General features: G+C 42.5%; 1 protein-coding gene across 2 annotated transcripts in view; it reads left to right on the top strand.

Annotated features, from left to right (window-relative positions):
- The first annotated feature begins 3,142 nt into the window (after nt 1-3,142).
- Nucleotides 3,143-14,627, top strand: part of OXCT1 (3-oxoacid CoA-transferase 1) — a 137,003-nt gene continuing 125,518 nt past the window's right edge. The window contains exons 1-3 of one of the 2 annotated variants that reach the window (XM_024740329.1): nt 3,143-3,376; nt 7,255-7,363; nt 11,504-11,594. In XM_024740329.1, the coding sequence (XP_024596097.1) occupies nt 3,299-3,376; nt 7,255-7,363; nt 11,504-11,594 (278 nt within the window). In that variant the 5' untranslated portion in view covers nt 3,143-3,298. Of the gene's footprint in view, nt 3,377-6,619; nt 6,639-7,254; nt 7,364-11,503; nt 11,595-14,627 lie in introns of those variants that run through there. The other variant, XM_024740330.1, reaches the window with a different exon arrangement.

The following is a 14,627-nucleotide window of genomic DNA, read 5'->3' as shown; positions in this document are numbered from 1 at the left end:
CCCCATATATTTTTTTTAAGATTCAAATGACCTACTTAAAAACTACAATTACTAGCTAAACCAGTCAAACAACTGGTTTTGAAAACAAGTTTTAAAGCCCCTGATTATCAGTCTGAATACTCCAACTGTGATGGCAGAATGTCCTATCTTTCAGTAATTAGAAAGGATGATGTTACCGCATATTTTAGAAGAATTTAAATAAAAATCCCTCAAACAGAGAATGACAACTTACAGTCTAACCAACTCTGACACATTGTTTTCATTCATTTGATAGAAAGGGAGGGGAATATATATATATATATATCACATAATATATCAATTACAGCATAAGCAAAAACTCTAAATTTCAGCATATCAGTTTTATAAAGCAGTTTAAGTTATGGTGATTTAGCAGAACACAGGAAAGCAAGAAAATGTGTTCACACTTATACCAAATTAAGGATGTTGACTTATGTTACTAATGTGTGCAACTTTAACTTTGTTTAACACTGTCTGCCAAAATAAACTTAACCCCATAACTTAAAACATGTATGTACATAAGAGTTTATTGTGTACAGTTAATGCCACTGTTTTGGCTGCAATAAAATCGATCTTGAAATTTAAAAAATATATTAAAATAATATATGCTATATTATATATATAATAACATAATACAAAATAAACTTTCCTATTGCCTGTCTAAAATCAGACCTTTTGTTTAAGGGCTTTGAATTCAATTCAATTCTCCCAAGTTTTTTTTTTTAAATCCATCGATCAATTAATTGTCTGCAACATCGGGTCTTAGTTGCAGTGTGCGGGTTCCAGAGCGTGTGGGCTCTGTAGTTTGCAGCACGCAGTCTCTCTGGTTGTGAGGCGCTGGCTCAGTAGTTGCGGCAGGTGGGCTTAGTTGCCCTGCAGTATGTGGGATCTTAGTTCCCCGAATCAGGGATCAAACCCGTGTCCTCTGCACTGCAAGATGGATTCTTAACCACTGGACCACCAGGGAAATTCCTCTCCCAAGTTTTAAGAATGTGGAAGTTAAACTCTACAATATTACATGAGGAAAAGTCTCCAGAATATGATATATATCTGTCACAAACTGCCCCTAAAACAAAGGGGAGCTATTCTTACTAGTTCAGAAAAATTTGGATATTTTTGGGGTTTTTTACTTTTATTTTTAAAAAGTTTTTATTGGAGTATAGTTAATTCACAATGTTGTGTTAGTTTCAGGTGTACAGCAAAGTGAATCAGTTGTACATATATTATACATATATCCACTCTTTTATAGATGCTTTTCCCAAACAGGTCATTCCAGAGTATCGAGTAGAGTTCCAGATGTTTTTAAAAAGTAGATTTTACAGAGGTTAAAATTGAAATGGTTGTGGAACCAGAAGAAAAATACGACAGAAAAACTTTTCTATAATTTGTTCAAGCTGAAGATTCTCATATTTTATTCAAAAAGTACAAAATGGAGTCATAGAGTCACCAAAAAATAATAGTGTGTTTTGACCGTTGAGTAATGAAGCTGATTTTTTTCACGAGATTTAAGAGTCACATAGAGTTTAAGACTAAAAATATGTGTCTTTTCCTCAGCCAGGAGCAACAGAGTGAGACCAGCCAAGAAGAGTGAGTCATATGACCACAGTTTGACACAGTTGCCAATGCTGTTTTCCATTTCATGTGTCCTCTGGAAGGGCGAAAGTGGAAAAGCAGACCCAGTTGTGAAGTTTAGCCTTTTCACATTCTGCCAGCTACCCTATGATGGCGTTATATGTTGTATTAGGACTAGAAATGGGACTTTAGTTCTAATACCTAAATTTCCCCTTTATCCAAGTTCTTAAAATGTGTCGAAAATAGAGAGCATTGTGAAGTTAATTTCTCCTTATGTCATTGGACAGTCTAACTTGGTATTTTGTTCTCTCAATGACTTTAATTAAAATTATACTAACACAACAATGTAAAGCAATTATACTCCAATAAAGATGTAAAAAAAATATATATATATAGTATTCACAGGAAAAAAAGAAATTCGGAGTTAAAAAGAATACCATGAAAGGGCAGTGCTTTTATAGAAACAATTTAAACTGGACTGACTGTCCACTGTCTCAGTATACTTGCTAAGGAAGCTAAGGGCTCATTTAATTTTCGTGTTAGCTTTGCTTCAAAAACTAACAGCCACATTCCCAGGACATGGCCAGCCCTTAATCAAATAAAATGTTTATTGATTTCCCACTTGGTCCTTCCACTCAGCTGCTAAGTACATAGACGGTTCTGAAGAAATCAGACTTTCATTGAATGTATGTGTCATATCAATGCACCACTGCCAACTTGAAGAAACTTAGAGTAACGCCTAAGATTTATTGAGTGTTTATAAATGGGGCCAGAAGCTTTGCATGAATTACTTCATGTAATCTTCAGGACAGTTCTGAGTATTATAAGCAATTTTAATTTGCAGATAAGGACACAGGCTTAGGAAAGTTATGAAACTTGTCTCAGGTCAGTCAAAGGGATACACAGCTGTATGTTTGCATCTGCTGAGTAATAGCTGGGGTTTCTGGGACTCCAGTGCCAGAAAGATCCTGCAAAATGCAGACTTGGATGATAGGGATGGAAAAGAAGGTGTGCTAAAATCAGGTCCCAGAGGCTCAGTCCTAATCTTGCCTTCCTGACCAGGGACAATCTTGACCAGGCCTGTCTGATCACACTTCAAGGAATATGGCTCGTGGCAGGTTCTCAGAGCAAACTTAACTCTACACAAGCCAGGGACAGGTGTGGGGAGAGGGGACTGAGAAATGGAAAACGTGGGAACGCTGTCCAGGCGGGGGGAAGAGAGGCGGTGGGCCTCCAGGCAGGTACCCCTTTGCAGCCCACACAGGTGCCAGACACTGACATGAAAAAGCAGCGAGCTCCGGGAGAGGCCTTCCTGCGCCGCCCGAACACTAGGCCAAGGCTTATCCCTGACCTTGGTATATATAGACAGATACCCGCGACAGCTCAAAGCCGAGGAGCTGCGGCGGCAAGGGCGCGCAACACGACGGTCTGGAATACGCCCGACGCGAGGAAGCATCCGAGCGCGGCCGGAACGGCACTTTACCCGCGATCCGCCCCGGCCGCCAGCCCCTCCCAGCATCTCTTCTCTGTCAGCCGGAGCCCGGCCCCGGAGGTCCCAGGACGTCACAGAAGCGCGTTCGAGGCTCCAGCCCGCCCCCTGCGCGCCTTCCTTTTCCTCCCGTTCGGTGACGCGGAGGCCCGGGCCGCGCTTGCTGACACACTCACACGCTCGCTTCGGCCCGGCCTGCGACTACCCCCCAGCCCAACCATGGCGGCACTCACACGCCTCTCCTCCAGCCTGAGGTTCTGCCCCTCCGCCCGCCGCCCCGGGGGCGCCTGGTCCAAGGTAAAAGTGCGGGTGAAGAGCAAGGCCGCGTGTCGAACGAGTGCGGACGAACTCCCGAGTGGTGCCAGCGTTTTCTCCTCTGCCCGTACCCACCCGCTCCAGTCCGGGAGCCGGCATCCAGGGCCCCGAGACGCGACGACGCCTTCCTTGCCTGGCCGCTCTGCCGCATGGCCTCCTTGGCTTGGTTCTGCACCTGCTTTCCCGATGGGGCGAAACGAGGCAAAGAAGCGCGCAGAGAGGCTGAGGGGCAGGAGGACGCCTGGCAGCGCCGCCGCGCCCTTCGGGGCTCGCTCGCGTCCTTCCCGGCACGCGTCTCCGCTTCCTTGGCAGCCTTCTGGGAGGGGGCTCTGGCGGCCGAAACGGGACGAGGAGGGTTCGCTTGTTTAAAGGGGGCAAGGGGCGACGGCTGTAGCTGGTAGGTTTGCGCTCCGATATGGGAATCTCGGGGCAGGGGCGCCTCTAGAGGCCCGGAACCCAGCGCAGGGCTAGTCAGGGGTCGGCTTGAGTTCACCGCCAAGGGGATGGAACGTTGCGCCCCACCTCCCGGATAGGGCTGCGCCGCACCTCTGCGGTGGGACGGGGAACCCGGACTGGAGCCCTTGCCTGGGCGTTTTTTACCTCCCCACGCGGAGGAGCCTGTAGAGGATAGGCGGTGGCTAGAGCGCGGGCTTTGGGCGCCGGCGTCCCTTCTTCCAAGGCTCCTCGGGATTTCCGATTTCAAAGCCTTTTGCAAACCTTGTTCCGCCTTCACTGCAAACACGTTACGAGTGGTAGTATTCTGAGGCATTCGCGGCGCGATTGTTGGCTGATGTGTGGTCTTTTTTTGCTCCATGCTCTGTCCCCGCCTGTAAGCCCACGTCCCGGTGCGGTTCCTATTCCGAGTCCTCGGACAGGACCAGAGCTCTGAGTCTTGGAGGGTGGCTTACCTCGGCTACGTCCATCACCACGGGAGCCTTTACTTGGAAGAGACAAGGAAAAGTGATGTTTTTACTTAGCAGCGTTTTGAATAATAGTTCCGAGCTTAAAAGCGTGCCTTGCACACTTGAATACTCAGGGAACTCCTGCCCCGTCCCATTGCTCTCCCTTCTTCCCCACGTCCACTCTCTGAGAGCGGTGAACGCAGAGGAGCCACCAAGCCCCGTAGGTAAGGGCTAGGATGATTTAGACCTGGACCGGTTTACTCATAAATGCTTCTTAGGAAGCATTTTGATAATTGCAGATAGCTTTGGATATGTAAAGCATTATTAAAAGGGAACTTGACCTTCAGTCAGATTGCTGTGGGCGCTGAAACTAATGCAAATCAGGACACAGCGATATCCTTGGGCCAAGGTCAATATCATTCCTTCTTTTGACAGTTACTTATTTGCCTAAGTGTAACTTACTCATTTTCTTCAGTATATTGTTAAACTATTCCCGAAACCCAGCAAACCTCTTCTTAGATGGCCGAGCTACAAATTACAGGTTTTTCTGTATTTCATCTCTCCTTTCAGGTTTGATTATCATCCAGCTTCCCTGTGTTCCTTCGGTGCTTGGCACTTAGGGCTCTTACTGCTTATTTAGCCCTTAAATCCTTACCTCCTGCTTGCGTTAACTGTGACACTTGTGTACTTGTTTAACTTTTTGAATGTGTGTACATTGTCTTCATAACCAGATGAAATTTGCAGAGACCATATTGTATGCCTTATTCTCTGTCTCTCTCAACATTACACACTACCCTGCATAGAATAGACATTCAACATGTTTCATAGGTGGATGAGAGAACGCTGTGGGAAACTTATGTGGTAACCTTGAGAATTTTTCTGCTAAACATACCCAACAGGTAAAATGAGATAGGTTTTTTTCTTTTTATTTATGATAAACATGTCTTTCAAACTTGAGTTTGCATCAGAATTAACTGGAGGCTTTATTAAATAGATTGCTGTGTTCATCCCCAGAATTTCTGATTTAGTAGGTCCTGGCTGGAGCCCCATACTCTGCATTAATAAGTTCCCATTTGATAATGCTTCAGGTCTGAAGACTGCACTTTCAGAGCCATTGCCATTGACTTCGACTAAAATAGACTGTTGACTTAAAAAATATATATATATGCACAATGTGAGAGTTGCGAGTTAAGTTTTATTTCGGGCAAAATGAGGACTGCAGCCCAGGAGACAGCGTTTCAGGTAACTCTGAAACTGCTCGGAGGAGGCCAGGGGAGGGGCCAGGATATTTAGAAGTTTTGCAACAAAGAGCAGGTAATTGGGAACGTCAAAAGATTGTTGTTAAATAAAGAAAACCAGATATCTCAAGTTTAGGAATTTAGCACTTTTTTTCTCTGTATGGGAAGATGCAAGAGTCTGGGCTCACTGAAATCACTCCTTTGATATGCACCTATCTGGGGCCTGTATTTTTACATCCTGAGTTTCCTCAGGGCTCCCTGCAGGGAGTGGCGGCAGTCTGATGGCTGCTAGATGGTAGGTATTCTTTTCAGCCCTGAGTTTGTTCAGGGCTCATCAGCTCACATTGGAGGGCTTGCAATCGCTGGTGACGGTGACATTCTTTGTTTACTAATATGGCAGGAAATATTCAATTTCTCAGCCTACTTATTCAGACTATCAAACTTTTAATTTCTAAGATTAAAAATATGTTTTTGTGTGTATGTGTGTGTTAAGACAGAATCACATAACTCCTTGCTACTTGAGGGTAGGGAAGAGGAGAAAGCTGTTTGTAACTCAAGCCCTTTCCTTTCTATCCCCGCCTCTACTTATTTCCCTGTGTTTGGGCAGTATGCCAGAGTATACCAACCTCCTCATCTGACCTTGACCAAGGTTGAAATTTAAAAGGCCAAAGGTCATTTGGGCAACCTATACCTTTGCAGGTCTCATTTGACTTTCAGTATAGTTCTAAATTTTCTTTTGTATTAATTGACACTTTTTATGAAAGGAGTTTTTGGAGGAAGAAGAATGACAGAGCTCATTTTTGCTGCTAAAAGGACCCCCTCGGGTTCTCTGTCTGGGAGACTGATAGGCCGTGGATGTGGGCTGGTTAAGGGACAGCATCTCAGGAGTCAGGTGTCATTCTCTCTACTCCCTCTCTTTCTAGGTTGACTATATAATGAGAATAAAGGAGAGAGGATGTTGAGTATGAGTGATTGATTACAACACAATCGACTTTATCATTTTTTCCTGTCCATATTGTGGATGAAGTGTAAAGAGGGAAACAGTTTAAAACTGATGGTGAATGCTCGCTAGATAGCCTGATTTGCAACAAATAGTACACTGGGGTAAGACTAACCATGCCTCTCTTGCAGATAACAGTTTGCTACTTTTCTCCAGCATCCATAAACTTCAGGCCCCTTAGGGGAATGAGTTTTTTGGTGTGCTGTTCTTTACTTGTCCTTTCAGGAGGCATTCTTTGACACCCAAGATTGGATCAGGATCCAAATATGTAGTATTTGTAGTATTGAGAGCAACAGTTGTTTCTTAATCCTTACTATCGATAGATTGAAATAAATAGTGCAGAACTTGGCACATAAATTTTGTCACAGGAAATATTTGTTGGTTGTGTTGCTATCAGAAATTGATGCTTGATGACACTGATATTGTGAATTTGAGTTCCAGTATACAGGTTATCTACTTTCTTTCACTTTTCCGAGGGGCCGCAAATGACACAGAGTTTCCCTTATATAATAAAAGATATGGATCATAAGGGGATTCTGGTGATAATCTGTGGGTAGAGTATGTCCATCCTACTCCTAAGATGAACTACTTACAGCCCAACTCTTTCAAAGATGAGCTAGTGAAATTGTATAGATAAAAATTGAATACATCGCTATACATGGAAAGCAAATGCATGTTTCCAAATGTTTATTCACTTAAAAATGTTTTTTAATGTTTTAGGGATGTGTTTGCTACTTTTCAACCAGCACACGTCGCCATACCAAATTTTATATGGATCCAGTGGAAGCGGTAAAAGACGTCCCTGATGGTGCAACAGTACTGGTTGGTGGTGAGTAATAGTATTGTTTTTCTTTTTATGGTAACAGCCTTATGTTTTTAGCAAAGCAGGGAAATTACAATGGCAAAGTATGTAGATTAGAAATGCCAATTATTTTCCTGCTTAGTTAATAAATGCCAAATATTGGAAATGCCAATTATTTTATTACTTATTTATTCATTATCTTATTTTTATTTATTAATTACATATTATCTATTTTTTATTAGTGTCCCCTTCCTGAAAGCTTAGCACTTTATGTTTTACCTTTTCTTTCCTTTTGTGTTTCTATTATTTTGAAAAGCTGATGCCTTAAATGGTGGTATCTTATTAGTAGTTTTGAAAAATCCGTAGATTCTTGGGAATTCATTGATCTCATCAGCCCACAGCTAGTCACTCTTTTTGTTTCTCCTCATTTTATGAGTTTGAGAGCACATATGCCTCAATCTGTTAGTGAGTCTCCCAAGGTCTTTGCTTCTCTTTGTTTAGAATATCTTTTAGCACCACTGTCTCACACTTTTTTGTTTTTATTTGCATTTCTCTAGGAGGTGGGTCAAAAAGGATCTTGCTGTGATTTATGTCATAGAATGTTCTGCCTATGTATTCCTCTAAGACTTTGATAGTTTCTGGCCTTACATTTAGGTCTTTAATCCATTTAGAGCTTATTTTTGTGTATGGTGTTAGGGAGTGATGTAATCTCATACTTTTACATGTACCTGTCCAGTTTTCCCAGCACCACTTATTGAAGAGGCTGTCCTTTCTCCACTGTACATTCCTGCCTCCTTTATCAAAGATAAGGTGACCATATGTGCGTGGGTGTATCTCTGGGCTTTCTATTCTTTTCCATTGATCTGTGTTTCTGTTTTTGTGCCAGTTACCATACTGTCTTGATTACTGTAGCTTTGTAGTATAGTCTGAAGTCAGGGAGCATGATTCCTCCAGCTCCGTTTTTCTTTTTCAAGGTTGCTTTGGCTATTCGGAGTCTTTTGTGTTTCCATACAAATTGTGAAATTTTTTGTTCTAGTTCTGTGAAAAATGCCCATGGTAGTTTGATAGGGATTGCATTGAATCTGTAGATTGCTTTGGGTAGTAGAGTCGTTTTCACAATGCTGATTCTTCCAATCCAAGAACATGGTATATCTCTCCCATCTATTTGTATCATCTTTAATTTCTTTCATCAGTGTCTTACAATTTTCTGCATACAGGTCTTTTGTCTCCGTAGGTGGGTTTATTCCTAGATATTTTTTTTGTTGTGGTACACGGGCCTCTCACCGTTGTGGCCCCTCCATATGCAGAGCACAGGCTCCAGATGCACAGGCCCAACGGCCACGGCTCACGGGCCCAGGTGCTCCATGGCACGTGGGATCCTCCCGGTCTGGGGCACGAACCCGTGTCCCCTGCATCGGCAGGCAGACTCTGTGGGGTTGTGTTCCTGTCTTGCTAGTTGTTTGGCATAGGGTGTCCAGCACTGTAGCTTGCTGGTCGTTGAGTGAAGCTGGATGTTGGTGTTGAGATGGAGATCTCTGGGAGATTTTCGCTGTTTGATATTAGGTGGAGCTGGGAGGTCTCTTGTGGACCAGTGTCCTGAAGTTGGGTCTCCCACCTCAGAGGCACAGCACTGACTCCTGGCTGCAGCACCAAGAGCCCTTCATCCACACGGCTCAGAATAAAAGGGAGAAAAAGTAGAAAGAAAGAAAGAGGATAAAAGAAAATAAAGTAAGGTAAAATAAAATAAAGTTATTAAAATAAAAAAGTATTAAGAAAAACAATTTTTTTTTAAGTAAAAAAAAAAAATCAGAAAAACGGATGTATAGAACCCTAGGACAAATGGTGAAAGCAAAGCTATACAGACAAAATCTCGCACAGAAGCAGACACATACACACTCACGAAAAGAGGAAAAGGGGAAAAAATAATAAATCTTGCTCTCAAAGTCCACCTCCTCAATTTGGGATGATTTGTTGTCTATTCAGGTATTCCACAGATGCAGGGTACATCAAGTTGATTGTGGAGATTTAATCCGCTGCTCCTGAGGCTGCTGGGAGAGATTTCCCTTTCTCTTCTTTGTTCTCACAGTTCCCAGGGGCTCAGCTTTGGATTTGGCCCCGCCTCTGCCTGTATGTCTCCTGAGGGCTTCTGTTATTCGCTCAGACAGTACGGGGTTAAAGGAGCCGCTGATTCGGGGGCTCTGGCTCGCTCAGGCCGGGGGGAGGGAGGGGCACGGAGTGCGGGACGAGCCTGCGGCGGCAGAGGCCAGAGTGACGTTGCACTAGCTTGATGTGCGCCGTGCGTTCTCGCGGGGAAGTTGTCCCTGTATCCCGGGACCCTGGCAGTGGCGGGCTGCACAGGCTCCCCGTAAGGTAGGTGTGGAGAGTAACCTGTGCTCGCTCACATGTTTCTTGGTGGCGGCAGCAGCAGCCTTAGCGTCTCATGCCCGTTTCTGGGGTCTGCTCTGTTAGCCGCGGTTCACGCCCGTCTCTGGAGCTCCTTTAAGCAGCACTCTTAATCCCCTCTCCTCGCGCACCAAGAAACAAAGAGGGAAGAAAAAGTCTCTTGCCTCTTTGGCAGGCCCAGACTTTTTCCGGGATTCCCTCCCGGCTAGCCGTGGTGCATTAAATCCCTGCAGGCTGTGTTCACGCTCATTCTACAGAAGCCGGAGCCTCAGCCACCAGCCCCACCCACCCCTGTGGGTGCGCAGACAAGCCTCTTAGGCTGGTGAGTGCTGGTCGGCACCGATCCTCTGTGCAGGGAATCTACCCGCTTTTCCCTCCACAACCCTGTGGCTGCGCTCTCCTCCGCGGCCCTGAAGCTCCCCTCCTCCTTCGCCCGCAGTCACCGCCCGCGAAGGGGCTTCTAGTGTGTGGAAATCTTTCCTCCTTCACAGCTCCCTCCCACTGGTGCAGGGCCCATCTCTATTCTTTTGTCTCTGCTTATTCTTTTTTCTTTTGCCCTACCCAGGTACGTGGGGAGTTTCTTGCCTTTTGGGAGGTCTGAGGTCTTCTGCCAGCGTTCAGTAGGTGTTCTGTAGGAGTTGTTCCACGTGTAGATGTATTTCTGATGTATCTGTGGGGTGGAAGGTGATCCCCGCGTCTTACTCTTCCGCTGTCTTCCCCTTCTCTCTATCCTGATTCTTATATTGTACATTTCTTTGGATTTCTTGGCCTTGGTCACAAAAATCAAGGCTTATTTTTAAGGCTGCTCTTCATCCATTCAACTCAGCAGTCATTGGTCTTTAGACCCAGTACCATTTGAGGAATTGTGGAAGATGTAAAGAAATGAAAGTCATTGGCTTAGGCTTCTGGATCTGCAAAATCAACTCAGGCATATAAAAGAAACATGCTTGAAAAAGTGACTGTACAAAGGTTCAATTTTAAAGTGGGAAAATAATAGAGATGTAGTTAAGTGCAAGAAGAACGACGTGTAGCCGTATTAGCACGTTGCACTTGGCCTTATACTTATGAATCAAGACTTGACAGTGATGTCTGGTATTATATAACGATGTAAAACATTTGGATACAGCTGTATGACCATTTATTTTATTTTTTCTGGGGTTAATTTGTGCTTTTATAAGTGAAACAAAAGTTTTGCCAAAAATGTCTGTCCTGAGTGTGAATTCTTTTTTTTTTTTTTTTTGAGACTTTTTTTAAAGCAGTTTTAGGTTTACAACAAACTGGACAGGAAGGTACAGAAATTCCTCATGACCCCCCTCCTCACACATGCATAGCTATTATCAACAGTAGTAGCTTTTTTTTTTTTAAACCAGGGATGAACTGCCTTGACACATCATAATCAACAAGTCCACAGTTCATCTTAAGGTTCACTTTAACAAAGTGAATATTATTGCATGTTCTATGGGTTTGGACAAAAGTATAATGACATATATCCATCATTATAATGTCATACAAAGTATGTCACTGCTCATAAAAACTTATATACTCTGTGTATTCATCTACCCCCTCCCCTCAAATTCCTAGCACCAGGAATTTGATCTTTTTATTGTGTATTTATTAAGTTGCTGAGATATGCCTGTGCATTTTGCTTAGTAGGTCTAATAATGTGTTGGTATATTTTCTTTTTATTAAAAAGAATGACACATACATTTCCCTAAAAGAACATTACCCTCTACACAAATTGTTTATCTTTTTGGCTCATTATAGGTTTTGGGTTATGTGGAATTCCAGAGAATCTTATAGGAGCTTTGCTAAAGACTGGAGTAAAAGGACTAACTGCAGTCAGCAACAATGCAGGGTAAGCGTGCATTTTTAAAACAATTGGCTTGAAAGAAATGACAGTCCTCCATGATACTGAAATGAAGTCTATCAGTGAAATGAAAAATTTCCCTATTGACAAGAGCAATATGCTCAAGGATCAAAAGATAATGTTTATTGGGACTTCCGCTGCAGTCCAGTGGTTAAGACTCCGCGCTTCCACTGCAGGGGGTATGGGTTTGATCAGGGAAACCAAGATCCTGCAATAAAAAAAGAAGTATGTTCAAATTGAGTCCTTCATTTTAAAATTTAAAGAGGTTCCTTTATGTTGTATGTTATTGTAGATCCTTATTTATAAAGGAAGATGGACATCTATTTGAAATCTGTTTCAAGTCTTTTCTTTTGGTTATGCCCTTACCCTAGATGATACATAAAGAATACCATCAATCATTACAAATGTTGCTGTTCTTGGTAAAAGGAGGAGGGTATGCAGCTGGCACTTAAGCCAGTAGGCTCACATATCAAAATGGTCAAAAATGAGCCATAACATTTTAATGATGAATGGCCTGCATATTAAGATATATTTAGTTATCAAGGAAAAAGCTATTTTTGTGAAAAATGGTAAATTGTCAGCTCTCTTTTAATAATGAAGGACTTTAAAGATCTTAAAAATTAAAGAAATTAACCAAATTGGCAGTTAGTTTAGTCTGTTATCATAAATGCAATTTAGAAAAAATAGCACAGATTACTTAGGAAACAAAACTGATCTACATTTGTGCTCATTTTTTCCTTTGCTGAGTTTATTTATGCTATTATTTTCATTTGGAAGGCTCTCCACTTCTCTGCCTATCCACATCTTTCCCATCTTACAGAAGAAGCCCTATCTAATTATAGAGCTGCTCTAGCCTTCATTGATCTTTCCCCTTTCTGAATGCCTTTGGAGATGGTTAGCCTTTCTTTATGTACTGAATTGTATTTATTATCTCTGATGTATATTACAGGCCAATCCTGTTACTTGGAGTAGTTTTCTTTGTTCTTTTTATTTATTTTTTGGCTGCCCCACGCGGCATGCGGGATCTCAGTTCCCCCACCAGGGATCAAACCTGAGCCCCCTGCAGTGGAATCGTAGAGTCTTAACCACTGAACCGCCAGGGAAGTCCCTAGAGTAGTTTTCTATTTCCTGCTATGCTTAGCCTATAGTCTCAGAATCACCGAGAGTTGGAGCTGGACGGGATTGTAGAGATCATCTGTTCCAGTTCCCTCATTTAACAGGGGAAACTCATCTGTAATCCAGGAAGTAACTTGTTCATGATCACTTGGTATTTCTTAAACACATCCTGTGCCCTTTGAGCGGACTTTATATTTATTAAAAATACTTTTGATTATCAGTACTTGGTTGGGTTTTCCTGTTAGCTCAGTGCTTACAAGGAGTGGTGTAGATCAATGTAAATTTTCGATGCAGAGTAGGTACCAATAACCTACTTCGCTGAACTCAAAGAAGGCACTTTGCACACCCTCATTGGAAGTTGATTCTCATAATTAGAGGAGTCTAAATCCTTGAGGTCTATAGGGATAAGGGCTTTGTTTTGATCCTTAGAGTCAGATAAATGAGGACAACTTAGCATCACTTTATTGGAGAACCAACGACATGGTTTGAGTTGTTGGGTAAATGTAGAGAACATGGAATTAGAAGTAATGGTTATCACCAATATGTGGAATCGAAAAGAATGATACAAATGAACTTATTTACAAAATGGAAATAGACTCAGACATAGAAAACAAACTTATGGTTACCAAAGGGGAAAGGGGGCAGGGGAAGGATAAATTAGGAGTTTGGGATTAACAGATATATACTACTATATGTAAAATAGATAAACAAGGACCTACTGTATAGCACAGGGAACTATATTCAATACCTTGTAACAACCTATAATGGAAAAGAATCTGAAAAAGAATGTATATGAATATATAACCAAATCACTTTGCTGTACAGCTGAAACTAATACATTGTAAATCAACTATACTTCAATTTTAAAAAAAAGAAGTAATGGCTATTTTCTCCTAAGACTCCATCTATATAAGTTCTGCCTGAATTGGAAGTCTTTCCAAAGCTCAGGATTCCTGATTGTCTACTTTTGTTTTATTTGCTTTTAATGATCACTAAGACCTGTTGGCCTGAGGTACCACTTACTTTGCTATGGAGTATTAACTGTTAGTCTTGATACGACAAACCCTACCTTAGGATCATTCAGATGAATTAACACTTTGATATGGGTTGATTAGGAAGGCAGGAAAATTGCAGATGTTCCTTTGATTTTTGGAAGACTTTGACATATGAATTATAAGCCTGTATAAACCAAAAGTTTCATGATATGCTATATATCAACCAATTAAATCACAGAGCCCAGGGAAGAATAGGTGTGCTATATTAGTTATTTTCATTTCCTTGTGACAAGGTAATTTTGGATTACAGTTCTTGAAGGTGGGGGTTTAGACAACTCCAAGGGCAGCCCCACTTACATGTAGAAGACTAATAAATACTAACAGGTAATATGTGCAGCACTCCTCCCATATCCATGATTTTGCTTTACGTGGTTTCAGTTATCTATGGTCAACCTTGGTCTGAAAATATTAAATGGAAAATTCCAGAAATAAACAATTCATAAGTTTTAAGTTCCAGGCTATTCTGGGTAGTGTGATGAAGTCTCGGACCCTCCTGCTCTGTCTTGCCCTGGATGTGAATCATACCTTTGTGCAGTGTCCAGCTGGTCACTTAGTAGCCACCCCGGTTATCAGATCCGTGGTCATCAGATCCACTGTTGCCGTATCCTCGGTTATCAGATCCATGATCTGTATCGCAGTGCTTGTGTCCAAGGAACCCTTATTTTACTTAATAATGGCCCCCAAGTGCAAGATTATTATTAACAGTGGAGAGCTGTTTCTTCCAGCCCTGGGCCTGATGGGATGAGGGGAGGGGGCTGTTTGGACCCAGAAGAAAGCCTTATGGAGAGGGCTATCCAATGTGCTGCAGCCTGCCAGGGAGAGAGCCAAGGGAAGAAATGTCCTTCTACCA

Source organism: Neophocaena asiaeorientalis, unplaced genomic scaffold (genome assembly GCF_003031525.2).
Source record: "Neophocaena asiaeorientalis asiaeorientalis breed wild unplaced genomic scaffold, Neophocaena_asiaeorientalis_V1.1 scaffold57, whole genome shotgun sequence".
In the NCBI taxonomy this organism is placed as follows: domain Eukaryota; kingdom Metazoa; phylum Chordata; class Mammalia; order Artiodactyla; family Phocoenidae; genus Neophocaena; species Neophocaena asiaeorientalis.
The sequence above is the reverse complement of the archived record's forward strand: the minus strand, read 5'-3'. Positions and strand labels throughout refer to the sequence as shown.